Source organism: Panthera onca, chromosome D1 (genome assembly GCF_046562875.1).
Source record: "Panthera onca isolate mPanOnc1 chromosome D1, mPanOnc1 haplotype 2, whole genome shotgun sequence".
Classification (NCBI taxonomy): domain Eukaryota; kingdom Metazoa; phylum Chordata; class Mammalia; order Carnivora; family Felidae; genus Panthera; species Panthera onca.
Genome location: NC_138348.1, coordinates 101,730,639 through 101,749,513, shown reverse-complemented (window position 1 = coordinate 101,749,513; position 18,875 = coordinate 101,730,639). Strand labels below are relative to the sequence as shown.

Below are 18,875 nucleotides of genomic sequence, written 5' to 3'. Positions count from 1 at the left end.
AAGAGAGACTAGCACACCGCCTTGGAACTGAAATACCACTCCTCTGCTAAAAGGAGCCAAGACTTCTTGGAGAAATAGCTGATTCCAGGTCTAGGGCAGGGAAAATACAACATGAGCTTAGACATTTTCTTACAGCATAAAATAAAAAAAGCACTTAAAAATTAAAGGAGATATATCAAAAGGAAACAGCCAGACTGAGGGGGTTCCCACCCCCCAAATGTGAGGGTAATGAAATATACTACACTGAATTTTCTTTTTTAAATCTATGAGTCCACTGTGATTTTCAAAAAAGAGGAGAGGAGGAGGAACGGTAAGTTCTTCTTTAAACAAGAATGCTTCTACTTGATACAGAGAAATGACAGAATTAGAAAAATTACCATTTTGTAACCACCAACGTGATATTTGATTCAGACAAGGTTTATCACTTCTGCCAAAACCACTAAGTGAAGTTTTGTTCGAGATTTTCAGGATTTTCAGTCTCAAAATATCCCCCAAATTACTTACTACCAAGGGATAAAAATGGAGAAATCTCTAAGTCCACCTAAACTAAGTAACTAAATTGCTATCATCAACCAAGGGATCAAACTTACCATCACCACATATAGGACAAACTGAGGCGGGGCTATAAGAACGTGTCACCATCAGCTATGCAGTGTTCTTGACTATGACTATAATCTGAATCAGACAATGAGGAAATGATCCATCTGTGGAACTGTGAGACACTCTACAAAACATCAGCTCTGGAATGAACAAAATATCAATGCCATCAGAGACACACACACCCACCCCCAACTCCTTAAAAAAAAAAAAACCTAAAAAGGTGGAAGGCAAAAGATGCCTTAGATTCTAAAGACAAAGAAACACATATGTAGACTATCAATGGAACAAATGGGGAAATTTGAATATAGACTAGGTATTACATAATATTACGGAATCAGTGCTAAACTCCTTGAGCGTAATAAGGCACTGAAGCTACATGGGAAAATGCCTTTATTCTCGGGAGTTGGAGCTCCGTGCTGAAGTATCAGTTCAGAAAAAAACAGGAAAAGAGATAGGTGAGTATGCACAATTCAGAGAGCTAGGTAAAGCAAACGAACAAAATGTTAACACTTGATGAATCTAGGTAAGGGGTTTACAAGCATGCATGATACTTTCCTTTTAACTTTCCTGTGGTTTTAACATTTTTCCAAAATGAAAGTTAAGAAAAAATAAACGACAACCCTCTGGAAGACAGGGACCAGCATACTCAACTATAAATGTGCCTAACACAATGCTTGGTATAAAAGAAGGTAACTCAGGCCACCTGGGTGGTTCAGTCAGTTAAGCATCCGACTTCGGCTCAGGTCATGATCTTGGGGTTTGTGAGTTCAAGCCCCACGACGGGCTCTGTGCTGATAGCTGGGAGCCCGGAGCCTGCTTCGGATTCTGTGTCTCCCTCTCTCCCTGTCTCTCCCCTGCTTGTGTTCTCTGTCTCTCTCTCACAAATAAATAAACATTTAAAAAAAATTTTTAATAAACAAATAAAAGCAGATACTTATTTTAAAAATAATGTTTAAATTCCCATTTTTCTACCAAACGTCTTATGGGTTAGTTACAGAAAATACCAAGTTATTGATTTAAATGTAGAATATAAAATATAAGAGGCTGAGTAAAATTAAAAATTCCTGTCTGTGTTGAAAAGCCCCAAAATTTGAGGGGCTCCTGTATGGTTCAGTCAGTTAAGCGTCCGACTCTTAATTCCCGCTCAGATCATGATCCCAGAGTTGTGGGATTGAGCCCTGCGTCAGGCTGAGTGTAGCACCTGCTTAAGATTCTCTCTCTCTCTCTCTCTCTCTGTCTCTGTCTCTGTCTCTCTCTCCCTCCCTCCCTCCCTCTGCCCCCCTTCCCCTGGGTGCTCTCTCTTGTGCACATGCCTGCACATGCACGCAAATTAAAAAAAAATTTTTTTTGAGATTATAATCACTGCCAGTTTCTCCAAGGAGACTGGATGATTCCATTTACTTCCAAAGAACGTTCAGCTCCAGATGGGACCTTGCTGCCACTTCGTTCTTCAGTTTCACCTTAAAGAGAGTTGAGTACATCCTGAATCAATTCTTTCAGCCTGGTATTTTTCAGTATTGCCATGAACACGTAAGGGATTTACAGTAGTAGCGGCAGCCAGGCGTAACCCCTAGCCCCTATCCGTGAGTAGTGACTGTTTTAATAAAAGCCAGACGTGGGGGCGCCTGGGTGGCTCAGTTGGTTAAGCGTCCAACTCTTGGTTTCGGCTCAGGTCATGATCTCACCATTCACAGGTTCCAGCCCCGAGTCGGACTCTGTGCTGTCAGCGTGGAGCCCGCTTGGGATTCTCTCTCTTTCCCTCCCTCTGCACCTCTCCTGCTCGCTCATTCTCTCAAAATAAGTAAATATTTCTTTAAAAAGTCATATGTATAAAATACGTCTTTCTCAGGTGCATTCATATACAGGTTATTTTATTTTTTAACACCCTATAAACTAGGCTGCTTTTGCTGTTTTTCACTCATGACTAAAGCACTAGGTTTTAGTATTCTGTAACCTAAACTGGGTACACCGTTTGCCAATCTGGCCCAGAGATGGGAGAGATTTGCTTCAGAAAAGGAAAAAAAGCAGCGACTAACATTCATGTGATTACTAACAAAACTAAAAGAAAGCAGACAGAGGTCTCTTCACAATGATGTGTGCTCACAAGATACGCACAAGGAAAAGTGAAGTTCAGTGTCATTTAAGCTAATCTGTACTTGAACCTTTTAAGAGATAAAACCATTTGAGCGGTAATTTAGTACTAAATTAACTTGGGGTTTTTTTTCTTCCTATCTATGAAGTTTTCATTGTTTAAGGAAAGGTTTCGAAGCCATGCTCCTTTGCTATTCAGAAGAGTGAATCAAGCTGGTGACTTCTAGCCTGGGTAGCTTGGCTTATCACAGGCATATTCAGCAAAGAGCCAAACACAGACCACATTTGAACATACAACCTTTTCCCAACACTATCCCCAAACACTCCATAATAAACGAGTGTTTTCATATCACTGAATTATCATGGTATAGAACCTTCTACCAGCAAGCTCTGAACGCTGCAAAGGAAGGATGCCAGACAAGGAAAAAAAATAAGGGAAAAACAGTGGCAGATAATATTATCAGACAAAGGCTTTGAAAAAAATCCTTAAGATAATGAGATTAAGGGCACCTGACTGGCTCATTCAGTTGAGCATGCGACTCTCGATTTCAGCTCAGGTCACGATCCCAGGGTTGGGGATCGAGCCCCACATTAGGTTCCATGCTGAGAGTGGAGCCTGCCTGGGATTCTCTTTCTCTCTCCTTCTGCCCCCTCCCCGGTTTATGCATGCTTCCTCTGTCTCTCTCCCTCTCTCTCTCTCTCTCTCTAAAAAATAAGATATAATAGAAATGTTTTTAAATATAATATATAATGAGATTAGCAGTTAGACTGAAAAACAAAGGTTTCATTTTTTTTCTTAAGCAAGTGACAGCGTACAGGTCTATGTGATCAACTAAAATGCGACCATTCTGATACTAGAGATGACAGAGCTTAGATAGGCAGGACTGCCCCCAAAGTCAAAGCTATTTAAAAGGCCCAGGTTTTAGCACACTGTCCTTCTGGCTCCCCAGGTAGGTACTTCTTAGTAACCAGACATTGTGAACATGAGCACCAAACACTCTTCTAAGGTGGTATATCTCTTGGATCATCTTCAGAGGGGTACATTTCATTGATGCCAAGTGCACTGCTCCCTGGCACTCTGACCCTTCTGAAGTCTTCCCACTCCTAAAGACTGGACTTTTTGTCTGAAAGTCTTACTTTGCCAGCGTGTAATTTGTTAGGTCAATTACACCATTTTCGTGCTGTTAGTAAGTGCCCATATTCGAACGCGAATCACCAAACCGGCTCAATGCACCGTCAGCACACGGTTGTTTAAAATTGTCGCTCAGATAATGGCCACAATATCTGCACACTTCAGCTTACGGTAGAGAAACGTATTCACATATATACCTACAAAGCAGAAAAAGAAAGGACTGTGTCGGGGTACAGATAAGCACATGTTAGTTAAACCAGAAGCTGCGAAGGGAAGATGTTTATATGCAAGGGAGGTGAGGAGAATCAGCAGAGCCCATACCTGTAAACCAAAACAGTTGAGTGAAAAGCAGGTTAAGAGCGCAGTTTCATGCAAAGACAACTAGCTGAAGGCTGGTAGCAAAACCACACTTTCTTCCTTGGTTCAACAGAGAAGCACCTGTCTTCCAGTCCCATCAGGAAAGGGCTAGAAAAGTAACAAGAAATGAGGGCAATTAGAGGAGGACTGAGAAAGCAGTTAAGGAAGGAACAAGAAAGAGAAAGACAGAACAAGGTGGATTGTGAATCCGACGTGAGAAGCAAGAATTTGAGATTAGGTTTTCTGGAAGGGCAGTGTCATGACCATGTCCAGAAAAGAATCACAACACGGGTAGGTGGACTGATGTCCTGACTGGTGGAGGCTGGAGTCAGGGGAATTGGCTGGGAAGCTTCTGCTAATAAAACATGGTTTAGAGAGGACGTGGAGGCTTCCGGAGAAAGAATGTCGTGGAGAAACAATCAGCCCCATTTTATTTCAGTCCAAGAGTGAAAACCAAGGAGAGGGGGGGAGAAAAAAAAAAAGACTCCAAATTTCAGGGCCCTGGAGACCAGGACGGCTGTGGTGTCATTTGCAATAATGGACACTTTGAGAAAAGTTGATACCTACGACAGGAAAGATGAAAGGTTCCTCTTCTGACATGGTAACTTCTACGTTCGTCCTAGCCAAGTGGCGAGCGGTAGGATACAGACAATGGGAGAGATGGGGCGGGTGAACCCTTTTTAGGCAGATTCCTCCCTGCCCCCCTCCAGGGACCTCACAACTTAATTCCAATTTGACACTGCGGTCCAGGACTGGATGGCTGGAGAGCGAGCGCCTACCTTACCAAGGAAGCCTGCCAAGGGCAAGATACTTATTCTAGGCATTTTTAAAAGCCCATGTCACTGGTATACCATCTTCAAACACCAAGTAGCATTTAAATATATATCACGGCGCTTTCATTTCAAGACTATTTAACATTTCTGAAATATCTAGATCAAAACGTTGGGTCAAATGACTATATTCCAACAAGACATCTACTAAGAAAACAAATTTTCCCCACCCACCCCGCATCTCTCTTAAGATAATCACCCCATTCAAGACACCTGTCAGTCATAGCAGACTTTTCTTAGTGCTGCTTCCTCTCAACCTTGCCGCCAAGGTGCTCTTTTGAGTAATAATAAAGGCCACACGTCACTTTTGCTGGGCATGTATATAAATACCTCCAGCTCCCTTTCTTCTAACCCTAGTTCAAGGCCAACTGCACCAAAGCTTTTGAGAACCAGCACTGGAAGAGCTTCAAAGAGAAACTGCCCATTAACCACAACAGCAGCTGCTGGCTAGAGCCTGCAATTTAAATCTCTGAAAAAGAAACTGTGGCTTCTGAAATTTAAACAAGGAGGTGCCACTTGTAATTACAAACATTCCAGTGGGTCCCTTCCTTCATTGATGGTTTCCAAACAAAGGCTTTTTATTCAATTTTGGTGGCGCTCCCCAATCCGCGAATGTAGGCATTCCTTTGAGCTTTTCTTGTGCGGTGGCCAACTCAGAAGAGGGGCGCGGGAGGTGGGTTTCACCTGGCCAGGAATGCTCAGACCCCTCAAAACCATCTCATGTGTAATTACTTGTTTGGCTGGAAACCAAAAAACCAGATGCTTCAGATTTATAGTCCACATTAAATACATTTGAGCAAGAACCCCTTAACACGCACACACGCCCTCACATTTCACGAACCTTGGAAAATGGAACCAACCTATTTTCCCCTAAACCAAAGAAGTTCATAAATTAACACTAAAGCGTTCCAACAGTTGTAGCTGAAATTACGAAATTCCTATTTTAAATCAACGGGGCAAATATTGAGAAGGACAAATAGTAACTTTTTCTCTCCTACCCCCATCCTGCAAAAACAAGGTACTTACAGCTTGCTGTCTGCGTTTCCCACACCAAAGAAGGCATTTTGTGATCACTTTGGTTACAGAACACAGGCTGAAAGTAGCATTTAGCCACTTCAAGATGAGAAAAGACATTTTTTTTCTTTTAAGTCATATATTCACAAAATGCAAAGGCATTTCTACCATGGAGGCATTTAAAGATAAATACATGAATGAGGTATATCTCACAGCCATCAAACTAAAATAGCCCTGCCTACAGAAGTCCTCGGATGGAGAGTATTCATTATGAGAACAACTGGAAATGGCCAATCTCTCCGTGGGTGCTTTCCATAGCCTGCCACAGTCGAGAGATTAGCTACAATTACGGCATATTTACACAACTGTATTTACACAACAATAAAACTCATCTTATCCGATCCAAACAAAACCTTGCTCAAAATAAACCAAACCACACGAAAAGGTCTCCTTGCAGACAGTAATCTGCGCTCTGGCTTCTCTTGTTTCTGCCTCAGCTTTTCCCACCAGCATAAGCCTTCACTCTACCTTGGCAAAGCACGGGCAGGGCCAAAATTCTGTATACCAGTTGAGAAGCTGTACGTTCAGTTCATGAGACTGTGATTATGAGAGACGGGGAAAAGGTGACTGTATCTTAGGATAATCTTTCTAAAGTAAATGATGGAAGAAATGATAGGATGTCCAAGATTTGTTTAAACGACTCTGGGGAGCGGAGGAAGAAGCGTACAGAGGACAGACTGACCACTGGTGGATAATTTACTGAACTGGGTGACTTCCACACGGGGTTAATTATGGCACTCTCTCTACTCTTGCATGTATTTGGAAATCTCCATAATAAAATGGAAAAATAAACAAAACATGAGCAACGTAAAAAAAAAAAAGTCATCTTGCAAACACAGTTGTTTTTGTTTTTGTTTTTTGCTTTACTTTAAAAAAAGTTGTCCTGGGGCGCCTGGGTGGCTCAGTCGGTTGAGCGTCCAACTTCAGCTCTGGTCATGATCTCACGGTTCGTGGGTTTGAGCCCTGTGTCGGGCTCTGTGCTGACAGCTTAGAGCCTGGAGCCTGCTTCAGATTCTGTGTCTCCCTCTCTCCCTGCCCCTCCCCCACTCACGCTCTGTCTCTCTCTGCCTCTCAAAATTAAAGAAAACTAGCAAAAAAAATTTTTTTTAATTTAAAAAAAAATGTTAAAAAAAAGTTGTCCTCAGCTCTCTCTCTGCTTAAAAGAAAAGGGACAAATACCTGGTAAGAAAATCAAGCGGTGTTCTTGTTCTTGACTTAAGGATCCTTCCTTTTTTCCTTCGTTACATGGAACTAGTTCTACTGTTACTATTAATCCTTGAAAAGACAAAGCAAGAGTTTAAAAATCAAAAGCTGCGGCTTCTGAAGCCCAGTTCTCACACATCTGACTTACTGCAGCGACACAAATCCAGGAGCCCTCCCCTATGAAGGTGCTTTGGACGACATTCATGTTGTAACTGCCAAATAAAGTCCACAGATTTCAGAATCATTTGTCAATACCAAAGACAACCTTACCAAGAACTGGTCCTTTCATCTCAGAGGTCACTCCTCTGATCCAGGGGTTTATTACCTAGAACAACAATTAATCTTGCTGTCTTCTCAATATAAACTAGCCTTAGCCAAGATACAGTTCTACCCATGATCCACATCCCTCACTGGGGTATCCCTGCTGGGAGGTGGAACAGAAGGTTTGCTGACTTGACATCAAGGGGCCTGCTCCCAGGGGCCGGGCTGGGTAACTGACTTATCCTCAGTTCCACGATCAGCAGGGTCCTTCTCTGTGGGCTTTGGCTGCCTCGCTATAAAATTATGAGATTTCACCAGATGATTTTTAACATCCTTCCCTTTGCAAAAATTCCATGATTATAAGAATCTCTAGTTCCTCAACAGGTACTAAGAAAAAGCAGCTTTGGTGTAATGTTCCATTTTCTATTAAATACATGGCAAGGTGAACATGAATATTGTATTGGGTGAGTGTCTGTATACACGCATATATACGTACACATGTGTGTATAGATATACACATCTGTATGAGTGCGCATACACACTGACTGATACCATTAGGCGCTTATATGGGACTAATTGCTCCCAACTCAAAGCAGCAAATTTTCAATTCTGCAACAGATGTCGCTGTGTGATTTCTCCTTTCTGTGCTGGATTTTCAGTGAAAAATGCCCAGCATAATGGTCAGTACTATTCTTCACAAGAAAGAGATATAGCATTTGAATCCTTAGGATTTATTTCTTATAAATTTTCTTCACATGCTGGTAAATTTCCATTCCAATGATACCATAGATTAGTTTGGCCCAATTTAAGAGATCTCCCCACATAAAAACAGGCCTTTTGTCACACACACACACACACACACACACACGCACACACACACACCCATTTTTAAAATGTAAAAGCTAAGTGGCCAATTAGGTATTAAAATGTCACTTACAAAAACCCAGAGAATGAGACAGTTTATATTCACAGCAATATTATCCAGTTTTTAAAGCCTGAAAATCATTTAGCAATGCAGGCCAAGGAATTATAAAAATTCACGTAGGTTACGAGGCGAAAATGTACCGGGTGCGGGCAAAAGCCACCAAAAACTCCAAGAGCACCATTAATGATATTGAAGACTGGGGATTTCAATGTTTACGGCATTTCTTTAAAAATAAATAGTTAAGACTAACATTAGAGTTTGCAAGATATCTTACCGATCTGACATTCTCTCTCAAACCACTTCTTGACACATGTCAAAAAAAAAAGTGACACCTCTTTCCCTTCAACCAGTAAGTCCTCCAATGACCAGGAGTCTCAACAGGTAGCTAGCACAATCTTCTGCTGAAATTCAGAGCTGGGAAAAAGCATTTCAAAATCTCTCTTTTAGACCTGGGAACCTGTTAGCTTCTGGGCTTTTAGAGGGAGTAGAGCAAGACGAGCAGTCAGGGAGTCCAGGCCCAAGTCGGTAAGAATATGAAGTCAGGAAGTGAGGGAGGAAGCGAAAGTGTCCTGCTTGTAAGGCTTCTTCCCTGTCCCACTCCCCTTCACCAGGAGGGCCATTGGGGAAAACTGCATAAAGCATGTACAACATCCATATGAATAAAGCTCTTTGTTCCAGGGAACTGCCTGCTCTTTTATTCCCCCCTTTTTCCGTATTTGTTCATTTCAAAAGATTGCTCAATGGGCCTCTTGTTCCTCCAAAATGTCCCAGGCAAATAATGCAAGCTTGTCTCGTCACACAAGTCACTAAATGAAGCCTTGTGCGTCTCCAGTGACACACTGTAAATATAAAGTGGCATTAATGAGGGATATTTTATCAAAGCTATCACAGACAAGTGCAAGTCCCTCCTGTGGCTATTCAATTTGATGCAGGGAAAGGCAACGATAGCAGGGCGGCACTTGTGTAAAGTCCCCATCCCCGGTATACAAGCCCCAACAGGCCAGGACGAGCAAAACTCAGCCCCTGGGCTTCCGGCACCATCACAAACCTCCACCCATCAGCCATCCTCTTTAATGCTAAAAAAAGGTAAGAGGAGGGTAGTCAGCCACTGGTTCACTCGGGATGAGAAGCAGCAGCATGCATGCACCTAAAACGTAACAGGCGTGATTTACACTGAGGAGTGAGTTTCCACAACCCCATTTTAGCTGCATTTCATTAACATCCATTGACTCCAAACATCACAGGAGAGATGGGAGATCTTTTCCAGGGGATAGATGGATCCAGGTGCAGGGGAAGACAGAACCAGGATCTACTACTGTCCAATGGCCCCGGATAGCTCTCCCAGGGAGGATGTAAATGAAACACGCCTAATGAAGTTACAAGGCAACACCAACAGGTTTCTCTAACCTGACAGTGGTACCTGCAGGCCTCTGAGAAAGCTTAACGGGAGAGGACTAAGGAAGCAAAGTCCCCAGTGCTCACCTAAAGTCTACTCTGGATGCCCAGGACCTGGGGGCTGGGCCAAGACCCCTTCCCAAACCCATCACCGAAAAAGGCGTAAGAGGAAAAGCAGATTGAAAGAAAGTCATCTCATCCCCTCACTACAAATCAAACCCAATTACTTTCTAATTTGAACACAATCTGATAACCAGCGTACAAACAGGGAAGCACACAAGAGCAAGAAGCTGCTTCCATGGTAACTGGCAACAGAATTTTCTTGTAGCTTTGACATGCACGGTTGAGTTCCAGACCGCTCCTTTCTGAGTCTGCAGACATCCCTCGCTGGGAAGGCAACTTCTTACCGCGAGATAGTTACAAATATAGTACTGTCGCTACTACCCGGTACGGTCAATGAGCAGGCTGGGGACAGGAGGTATAATCTAATCCTACTCCGCTGCCGAGCGGCATTGCACGGCTCCCATTTTTAGTTAAATGGCAATATCCCCGACCAGCGCTCCCCCCCCCCTTTTTTTTTGCAGCCAATACAAGTCTATTGTTGCCTCTATTATGCGCCAGTTACCGAGCCTTTACTCACGCTCACGTTTAACTGACACTGGCGCTTTTTACAATGCAGCAGCACGAGGGATCTCTTTCAGGAACATTTTATTGAACCCATCCAGTCAGAGACATCGCCCGAAATGAAGTTGTAACCACACCGGCATAGGCTGAACCCAATTATCTCGTAACTCATAAATTAAGAATTCACAGAGGAAAAACACATAAACAACATCCGGAGACAAGCAGAGGCATGGAAGCAAAAATCCTCAGCTCTGGAACCGAGCAGCTGCCAGATTCCCACCCCTATACATCCCCGATAGGTTCCCCAAGCCCAGCGCCCTTGCGAGCCTGTTTCGGGGGAAAGCAACCAACCCGGCATCCCCCAAACGCAAAGCCAGCACCCCAGACATCCCCATTTCCTACAGCGTGTCTCCTGCGGTGTTTACGTAACTGTGTGTCCTCTAGCGTGTAAACAAAAGGCACAGCCCAAGCGGAGAGGCGCCCGGGAAAGGCACGGTGGCCCCAGCGCTGCGCCCGCCGCGGCCGGGGGCTCCGCAGGTGGGGGCTGAGCTCTCGGTGTCCTCCGCCACTTGTTGCTCGCGGGTCCTGCAGCTCCCAAGCTGCAAGGAGGGGCTTTGCAGGCGCGGAGCCCTGCTGCATCCCCTCCCGCACCCCAGCCCCCCGCCTCGGCCCCGTGCCCCTCGGTCCCGCTCCCAGCCCGGAGCCCGCAGCCCGCGACCGGGAGCGCGGGGACGCCGCGCGGCAGCCGAGCGCTGCGGTGGCGGGAAGGGGAGGCAGGGTGCAGCGCGGCCAGCCTTTCCGCTGGGGAAGAGCTCCGGCTCCCTTTTGTTAGCAAAAGCAAACACTGCCCTCTTCTTTCCCGACCGCGCCAACGCGCCCGGCACACGGGCAGTCACACATCGTGCTCCTGTCGAGTGCTCGGCGTCTTCGGGGAAGGCGCCGGGCGTGCAGAGCCGCCCCTGGGCAAATTCCCAAGACAGCTCCGCACGCAGGGGGCGCCCGGAGGCCCGCAGGGTGCCCGCCTGGCCGCAGAGGCCGCGAACCTCCCTCCACCACCCCAGGGCTGCCGAAAAGGACCGGCAGCATGGGAACCCGGCGTCCCCACTCGCGGCGGAGGACGCCGTGGCCCAGGCGGGCTGCGGGCTCCCGGCTCCTTCCCGCAGAGGCGGCGACAGCAACCTTCCCTCCCCCCCCGCCCCGCTCCGCGGGGCCGGGCCTGAGGAACTTTCCCTGCCTGGAGCTGGGCCCGGGAGCCCCGCAGCCGGGCGGCGGGAGCGGGGGGAGGGGGGGCGGAGGGCAGCGATCTGGCTGGAGGGAGACACGAGGGGCGCGCGGTTCGGAGAACGGTGGAGAAAGGCAGAGCGCGGGGACAGCAGGAGCGACCAGACAAGTCTGGGGATGTCCTGTAGATCGGTGAGAAATCACGCTGGAGGCGGCTGCTAGTCAGCCATGGGGAGGTCTAGGGGATAGAGAATTAGGGGGCCCGCTGGAAAGGTGGGGGCGAATGGATAGCTCTGGGACGGGAGGACCTGCAAGTTACGGGGACAACAACGAGTTTGGGAGGGTCCGGAAGGTTGGGGGGTACCTTCCATCCATCCCCTTCTCCCACATTCTCTAGCCCCCGGGCCCCCCATTCTCACTCCACTCCGCACCCCGCGCCAAGCCGGGGAGAAAAGGTGTGGGTGCAGCCATCCCTGAGGGCTCCAATTCCCACCCAGCTGGGCAAGGGAGAAGGGGATCACCGATCCCCTCTGCCCCTTCCATCTCAGCCCTGAGTTTCCTCTCCACACTCCCTCGGATTCGGATTTAGGAAGTGGGGGAAGGTTGTCATGGAAACGTTTCCCCCTTCCACGGCTATGGCTACTGGGGTGCCTTAGGAGATTTAGAGGGCCAACCGGCCGGTGCCCACACCTACCTGTGGGGATCAGTGCCGCGGCGGAGAGGAGCAACAGCAGAAGCCGGAGCCGGAGCCCGGGAGGCGCCGCCGCCGCCGCCACCGCCGCCACCGCCGCCGCACACTGGGATCCGCTCGGCAGCACAGCACTCGCCATGTCGGGCACCTGCCTCAGACTGGCGGCGGTGGCTTCCTCCGGAGCCCGAGCGGACAACTAATGAGATGCTAATGACATGCACCGGGGGCGGAGTCCGGACCGACCAATCACAGCGCCGCTAGCCCAACCCGGCTCTCGGAGGACTCGCCCCCTCCCCCACCCCGCCCCCTGGCGCTGGCGTTCGGCGGCGCGCCCGCGCCACCTAGGGGCGGGGCCAAGGGGAGGGGCGTATGCAAATATGTTTATGTTAAAATTCGTTTTCGCTTCCCCGGGATCAAGGAAAAAGTGTTCTCCTGGGCGCCTGGCGTGTGGGGGCTCGGGCTCCAGGGGGCGGGTCTCGCTTCCCGTACACCTATATTAGGAACGTATACAGCAATGGCTATAGCCGACCGACGACTGGAGAATCTCCCTAGGAGACTCCCCTGCGCGGTACACCGAGTGCATCTAGCCTGGAAACCACACGTTGCAAATTTCCGTCACTCACCTTGCACCGAAGGAATAGATCTTTGGGAAACGGGGGCTGTTCGGGAGTGGAGAGTGAGAATGCAGGTCCCCGGATTGACAAAACAATCTGGGAGAAGTGCATGCGTGCTTTGCACGTCCGGCGGAGCGGGAGAGCCCGCTCAACAACCTAGCGGTAGACTAGGGCATAGTTGGGAGAAAGGAGCCCTAGTCGGGCTCTGGGATTTTCGAGTCGGTATCTTTGCGGTAGATTTTCAGGAAAGGTGGGTCGAGGAGGGCCGGCTCAGGCTCCCCAGCTTGCTGAAGGTCTCCTTCCTGGCTTTTATACTTAGCGTATTTAATACATTTGACACATATGCAATAATATATATTTACGACTGTACACATTCAACAAAAAAATCTTTTCCGTCAAGGCTTCGGGGTGGAGGGCGGAGGCGGGGGGTGTGAGGATAGGGTCTGCCATCTTCCTCCTTCGAGGCTCAAACCCACTCCCTCCTCTATGCCCCCAGTCCCTGCTAAGGCGGCTGAGGACCAACAGGTGCTCCGAGCTTCCCGTGTCTCTGGGAGAGGCACTCCCGGCTGAAAGGATTTGCTTCTCCGGACTCGCTCTCTCTCCCCGAAACTGCCTCTGCTTTCTTTTCAACCAGGCAGCCGGCTCTCTTGTTTGTCTGCTTTTTAATTACTTATTTTCTTCCCCTCTAGAAGATCGTATGCGCTCTGACCCTCTGTTGCTCAAGCATCAAATGGAAGGACGAGCCATATTAAGTGTAAAGGTTTATAATAATTTAAGTATTCATAGAATGCAGAACAATAAGATGTAGGAAATACAATTTGCATAATAAATATCAATATCACAACAGCTAAAACAAACCATGACAAATTATCTGTGGCTAAATGACCAAGAGATTACTGAATGTAAATTGCTAAGTCTGAGCTGTAGTCCAGAGGAGCTGCGCGAAATGACTTGCCTGGCCCTCTGTCCTCATCTTGCTAAAAAATAATAATAATAAATAAATAAATAAATAAATAAATAAATAAATAAATATTACATATCAAAAAGGAAGTCAAGATCTGCCAACCCACCAAATAAGTTACACTTAAAAACAGCCTCCCATTATCCATTATGCATAAACTAATTTCGAGACTACCCTGTCTTCACAGCCCTGGATATTCTGCTCAGTAATTACAGGCTCCGATGCATGAACTACAGGCAGTTCTCAGGAAGTCAGCAAAGCTCCAGCAGACAAATAGTGCTACCTGAGGCAGGAAACCATCACCACATGGTCACCAGGATAATGCCCAGTCTGCAAAGTCCTACCTATTCTTATCACTTCCAGAAGTACAGCTACCTGAACAGACCAAAGGCAGAGTCCCACCAAAATCAAGATAAAAAATTTGAGGCTATGTGTATGTTGAAAGTGATGTGTAAATTATAAAGTAAGGTCCTTTATGCCAGGAACTCTAGCCCCCTAGCTCAGAGTAATATTTATATTTGCCACTATTATTATTATCATTATTATTATTATTACTACTATAACTACTCTTGAAATTAGTGAGTTTTTATTAAGTAGTTTGCATACATAATCTCATTTAATACTTAGAATGATCCCCATGGCACATAGTATTATCTCCCATTTTATATTTTTTAAAACATAGTGAGAAAGATGGAGCAACTGCCCCAAGGTCAAAATCTCTAAGGTGCAGACAGAGCTTATGCAATTAACCACTATGCTATACTGTGCTCAATAAATATTTGTTAAGTGAATGAATAAACATCACATCACAATGCATGAATAATAAGCATAGGATAGCTACATTTTTAACATAAGGCAAAAATATGCCAGCAACTGAGAAGCATTTTTTTTAAATAACAAGATTGCATTACACTCCTAAGGAAAAGCATTCCTTATGAGGCTGAATCTCCAAGAGAATCTAGTTAGGCCTCAAGCCTCCCACACTAGGAACACAGTATGGGGACATTGGAAGATGTGCAGTGTTTTCATCTCCCTTCATTCTCTTGGCACATCAAATGAACACCTACTCAAATTTCCAATTGGCAAAGAACAATATGGGACATTTCTGTAGGAAATGCTAATGCTGTGTGACTTACCTCACCAGAGAAATGCAAATAGCTTTAGAAATTCCACCCAAAAAACGCCACCTGTGTCACAAGTTTAAGGAACTTGTACGTCCAACTTCCCAGGTCATCGGACGTCCTTAAGCACTGGTCTGCCTGGAAAGAACCAGAGCTGAAAATTTGGGATGAGGCTGTTGCTACCCTAAACACTAGCCACACTCCTCTCCCCCCCTCAGCTCTTTCACACTGAAGATCTCGCCAAGCGATTTAACATATGGAACATGTGAAGAACGTATCAAATTCCCGCAGCCGCTAAGTAGAAGTTATGACTACTCTGGCTTTCTCATAGTAAAACTCGTCATTTTCTGCTTCGTGGACCAGAACTCCTCGCCAACTACAAGTTCCAATGTTTTTTCCCCTTGCTACATGGATTTAACCAATTTTGAAAGCCAGATGGTGTTTTTGCCATTTATAACTGATAATCAATTGTTTTGTGAATTTAATTTTTCAAGAAAGAACTGAAATACTTATCAGAATTACAATCTGGGGACTTCTTGTGTTAGAATAAAATTGCCAGAAGCACCGAGAGCCTAGTCCTTTTTTTTTTTTTTTTTTTTTTTTTCTGAAAAAACTTTAAAGAGCGAGAGGGAAAGAGACCCGATATCATTTGCCTTCACTAAAACAGTTGAGAAATATGGAACAGCATATATGAAAAATAAACATTAGCGGGAGATTCATGTGCTGTGGAATAATCAATAAGGACTAGTGACGTTTTGCTTTTTAAAATGCTAATTGTTTGAGGGGCGCCTGGGTGGCGCAGTCGGTTAAGCGTCCGACTTCAGCCAGGTCACGATCTCGCGGTCCGTGAGTTCGAGCCCCGCGTCGGGCTCTGGGCTGATGGCTCGGAGCCTGGAGCCTGTTTCCGATTCTGTGTCTCCCTCTCTCTCTGCCCCTCCCCCGTTCATGCTCTGTCTCTCTCTGTCCCAAAAATAAATAAAAAACGTTGAAAAAAAAAAATTAAAATGCTAATTGTTTGAGTATCCACGTAGAAAAAGCAATAAAGGCAAATTATTAGGAAAAACAAAACAATGTTTGGAGTCAGCATTTGCCCTGCGACTGGATTATTTGAGTATCCACAGGAAAGTCGCTTAATCAGTTTATGGAATGAATGTTTTTGTGTCTGTTTCCTCATTCCCTCCACCCCAGGCCAAATTCATATGTTGAAACCCTAACCCTTACTATGATAATATTTGTAGGCAGGGTCTTTGGGAGGTAATTAGGTCTAGATGAGGTTTGGATTAGATGGATCCCATCCTTATGTTTTAGGAATCGATACCAGAGCTCTCTCTCCACATACAGGCACGAAGGAAAGACCGTGTGAGCACACATCAAGAAGGCAACTAGCTACCTGCAAACCAGGAAGAGGGCTCTCACTGGAACCTAACAATACTGGCACTGATCTTGAACTTCCAGCCTCCAGAACTGTGAGAAAATAAATGTCTGTTATTTAAGCCAGCCGGTCTCTGGTATTTTGTTATAGCAGCCAGCGCAGACTAAAAGAATCCCTAAGCCTCAGCTTCCATTGTCAAAAGGTATATTAAAATTACAATAAATGTCAGCTTTTAATAGAAAGTCTTCCATAAATTAATGTTAGAATATTGGACTGGATAGAGTCTTAGTCTATCTAGTAAGCAGCTCATCTGTACTTAGATTAAGACTAAGCAGCTCATCTTTGGGGGCATCAGTCTATGAATCTTTATGAAATATAAAGCCCCCTAAATCCATACTCCTAAATGAGTAATTAACCACTTTACCCACAGGTTTATTCTTCTAGAATCATAGAGTTGACAGTAAACTTGCATATCGAGAGTAGAGTATCAGTTTGAAGGAAAGATATGTGGACTTATAAACTCCACATAAACTGGGTCAAGGAGCAGCCCCAATGCAAGCAGAAGGGAAATTTGCCTTGGAGACCCAAGTCACAGCTGCAATCAGATATCTAAGAATATATCTGGGTATTTGTAGTGGATCCAAATATATATTCAATAAAAGAAAAAAATGTATAGAGCACCCCGATGGAACACTCATATTTTTTTTTATTTTTTAATGTTTATTTATTTTTGAGACAGAACACACAGGCTGAGGCTGAGGAAGGGAAGAGAGATGGAGACAGAGGGTCCGAAGCAGGCCCTGCACTGTCAGCGCAGAGCTGGTTACAGGGCTGGAACTCACAAAGTATGAGATCTTGATCAGAGCCGAAGTTGGATACCTAACTAAGTGAGCCACTCAGGTGCCCTGGAATAGTCATTGCCAAGTTCTGGGAATATAAAGGTTAATGACAAACTACCTACTGGCAAGGAACTCAGAGTATATTAGGGAAGATGGAAGACAGATTTGTCATATATGTTATACGTGATAAGTGTTTTTATAATTAGGCATACACGGTCCTGTGTGAACAGATAAGGGAGGCACCTAACTATCCCCAAGGGGCAGTTGTGAATATCTATAGAGCAGGGGAAAATTCATGCAGAGGAATGCTCAGGAACTGAGTCTTGGAAGTTGAACGAGACTCTACAGGATGGACAGGGAAACTATTGAGGGCCAGGGAAGGTATGAGTAGAGGAAAGGTCATTTGCAAGGCCCAGAAGCTTAGGAGAGCATGGCGTATATTTGGGAAATGACAAACAGAATGGCTGGTTCCCAGGCTACTGACCAATAAGTGCCAAGAGAAAAAGCTGGAAACAATGTACAACCAGGGAATGCCTTGACTGACATGCTAAAAAAGTTTCAGTTGCTGATTCTAGGTAAGGGGAACCAATTCAACTAGTAAGAATTCATGGTCAGGATACATACTAGAAAGATTATTCTAGTGGTATCATGGTAGAGAAATCTTAAAATGACTCCTAGTTTCGTACTTCCAGCATGTGAGAAGATGTTGGTACCGTTCCTGCAAGACAGATATCGGGGAATGGAATGGGCCTATCTGAGTGTTTACTGTTATTTCTGGGATGGGCAATGGGAAGAAGATGATGATCTCACTTCGGAGGTGTCTATGAAATATTCAGCCAGGCAATAAAAAACCATCAAAAACGCTGATCGGAGCTGGGAGTTAAGAGACCACATAAGTGGAAGTTGAAGTCATGGACTTGGTAGCAGAGGGAGGGGAGGTGGGCACCTAGAGAGAATATATTGAAGGACATTTTAAAAATAAGCCAGGAAAAATACCACACATGTACCCTAACCCCTAACCCTAAGCGTAACCAAACCTCAGCCCTAGATCTGAGAAAGTAGCTCCCTGAACACACAATAAGAAAAACTGGGAAGCAACCTCGTTGTTTTGGAGAGACCCCAAACATTTAAGAATTAATAGAATTTCTGAAAATGGTATGAAGGTAGAGATAAAAAAATAAAATAAAATGAAAATAAGCCAGGAGTACAACTATGATGAACACGAATTATTTAAGAAGTTGGTAGAGCTTGAAAAGGAGGGACATGGGGATAGGGACAGAAGAAAAAGAGGAGAGCTCAACAGGGAGAGACAGCGATTCACCATGTCAATTGCTACAAAGAGGTCAAATAAATACATTTCATAAAAACTATGAAGGGGCGCCTGGGTGGTTCAGTTGGTTAAGCATCCAATTTCAGCTCAGGTCACGATCTCGTGGTCCATGTTGGGTTCTGTGCTGACAGCTCAGAGCCTGGAACCTGCTTTGGATTCTGTCTCCTTCTCTCTCTGCCCCTCTCCTGCTCGCTCTCTCTCTCTCTCTCTCACACACACTCTTTCTCAAAAATA

At 45.4% G+C, this 18,875-nt stretch overlaps 1 protein-coding gene across 6 annotated transcripts in view; it reads right to left on the bottom strand.

Moving 5' to 3' along the window:
• The window catches only part of CADM1 (cell adhesion molecule 1), a 329,295-nt gene extending 316,713 nt beyond the window's left edge, over positions 1-12,582 (bottom strand). For all 6 annotated transcript variants that reach the window (XM_060604800.3, XM_060604801.3, XM_060604803.3 and 3 more), the window contains exon 1: positions 12,408-12,582. In XM_060604800.3, the coding sequence (XP_060460783.1) occupies positions 12,408-12,543 (136 nt within the window). In that variant the 5' untranslated portion in view covers positions 12,544-12,582. The remainder of the gene's footprint in view (positions 1-12,407) is intronic.
• Positions 12,583-18,875: the final 6,293 nt, after the last annotated feature.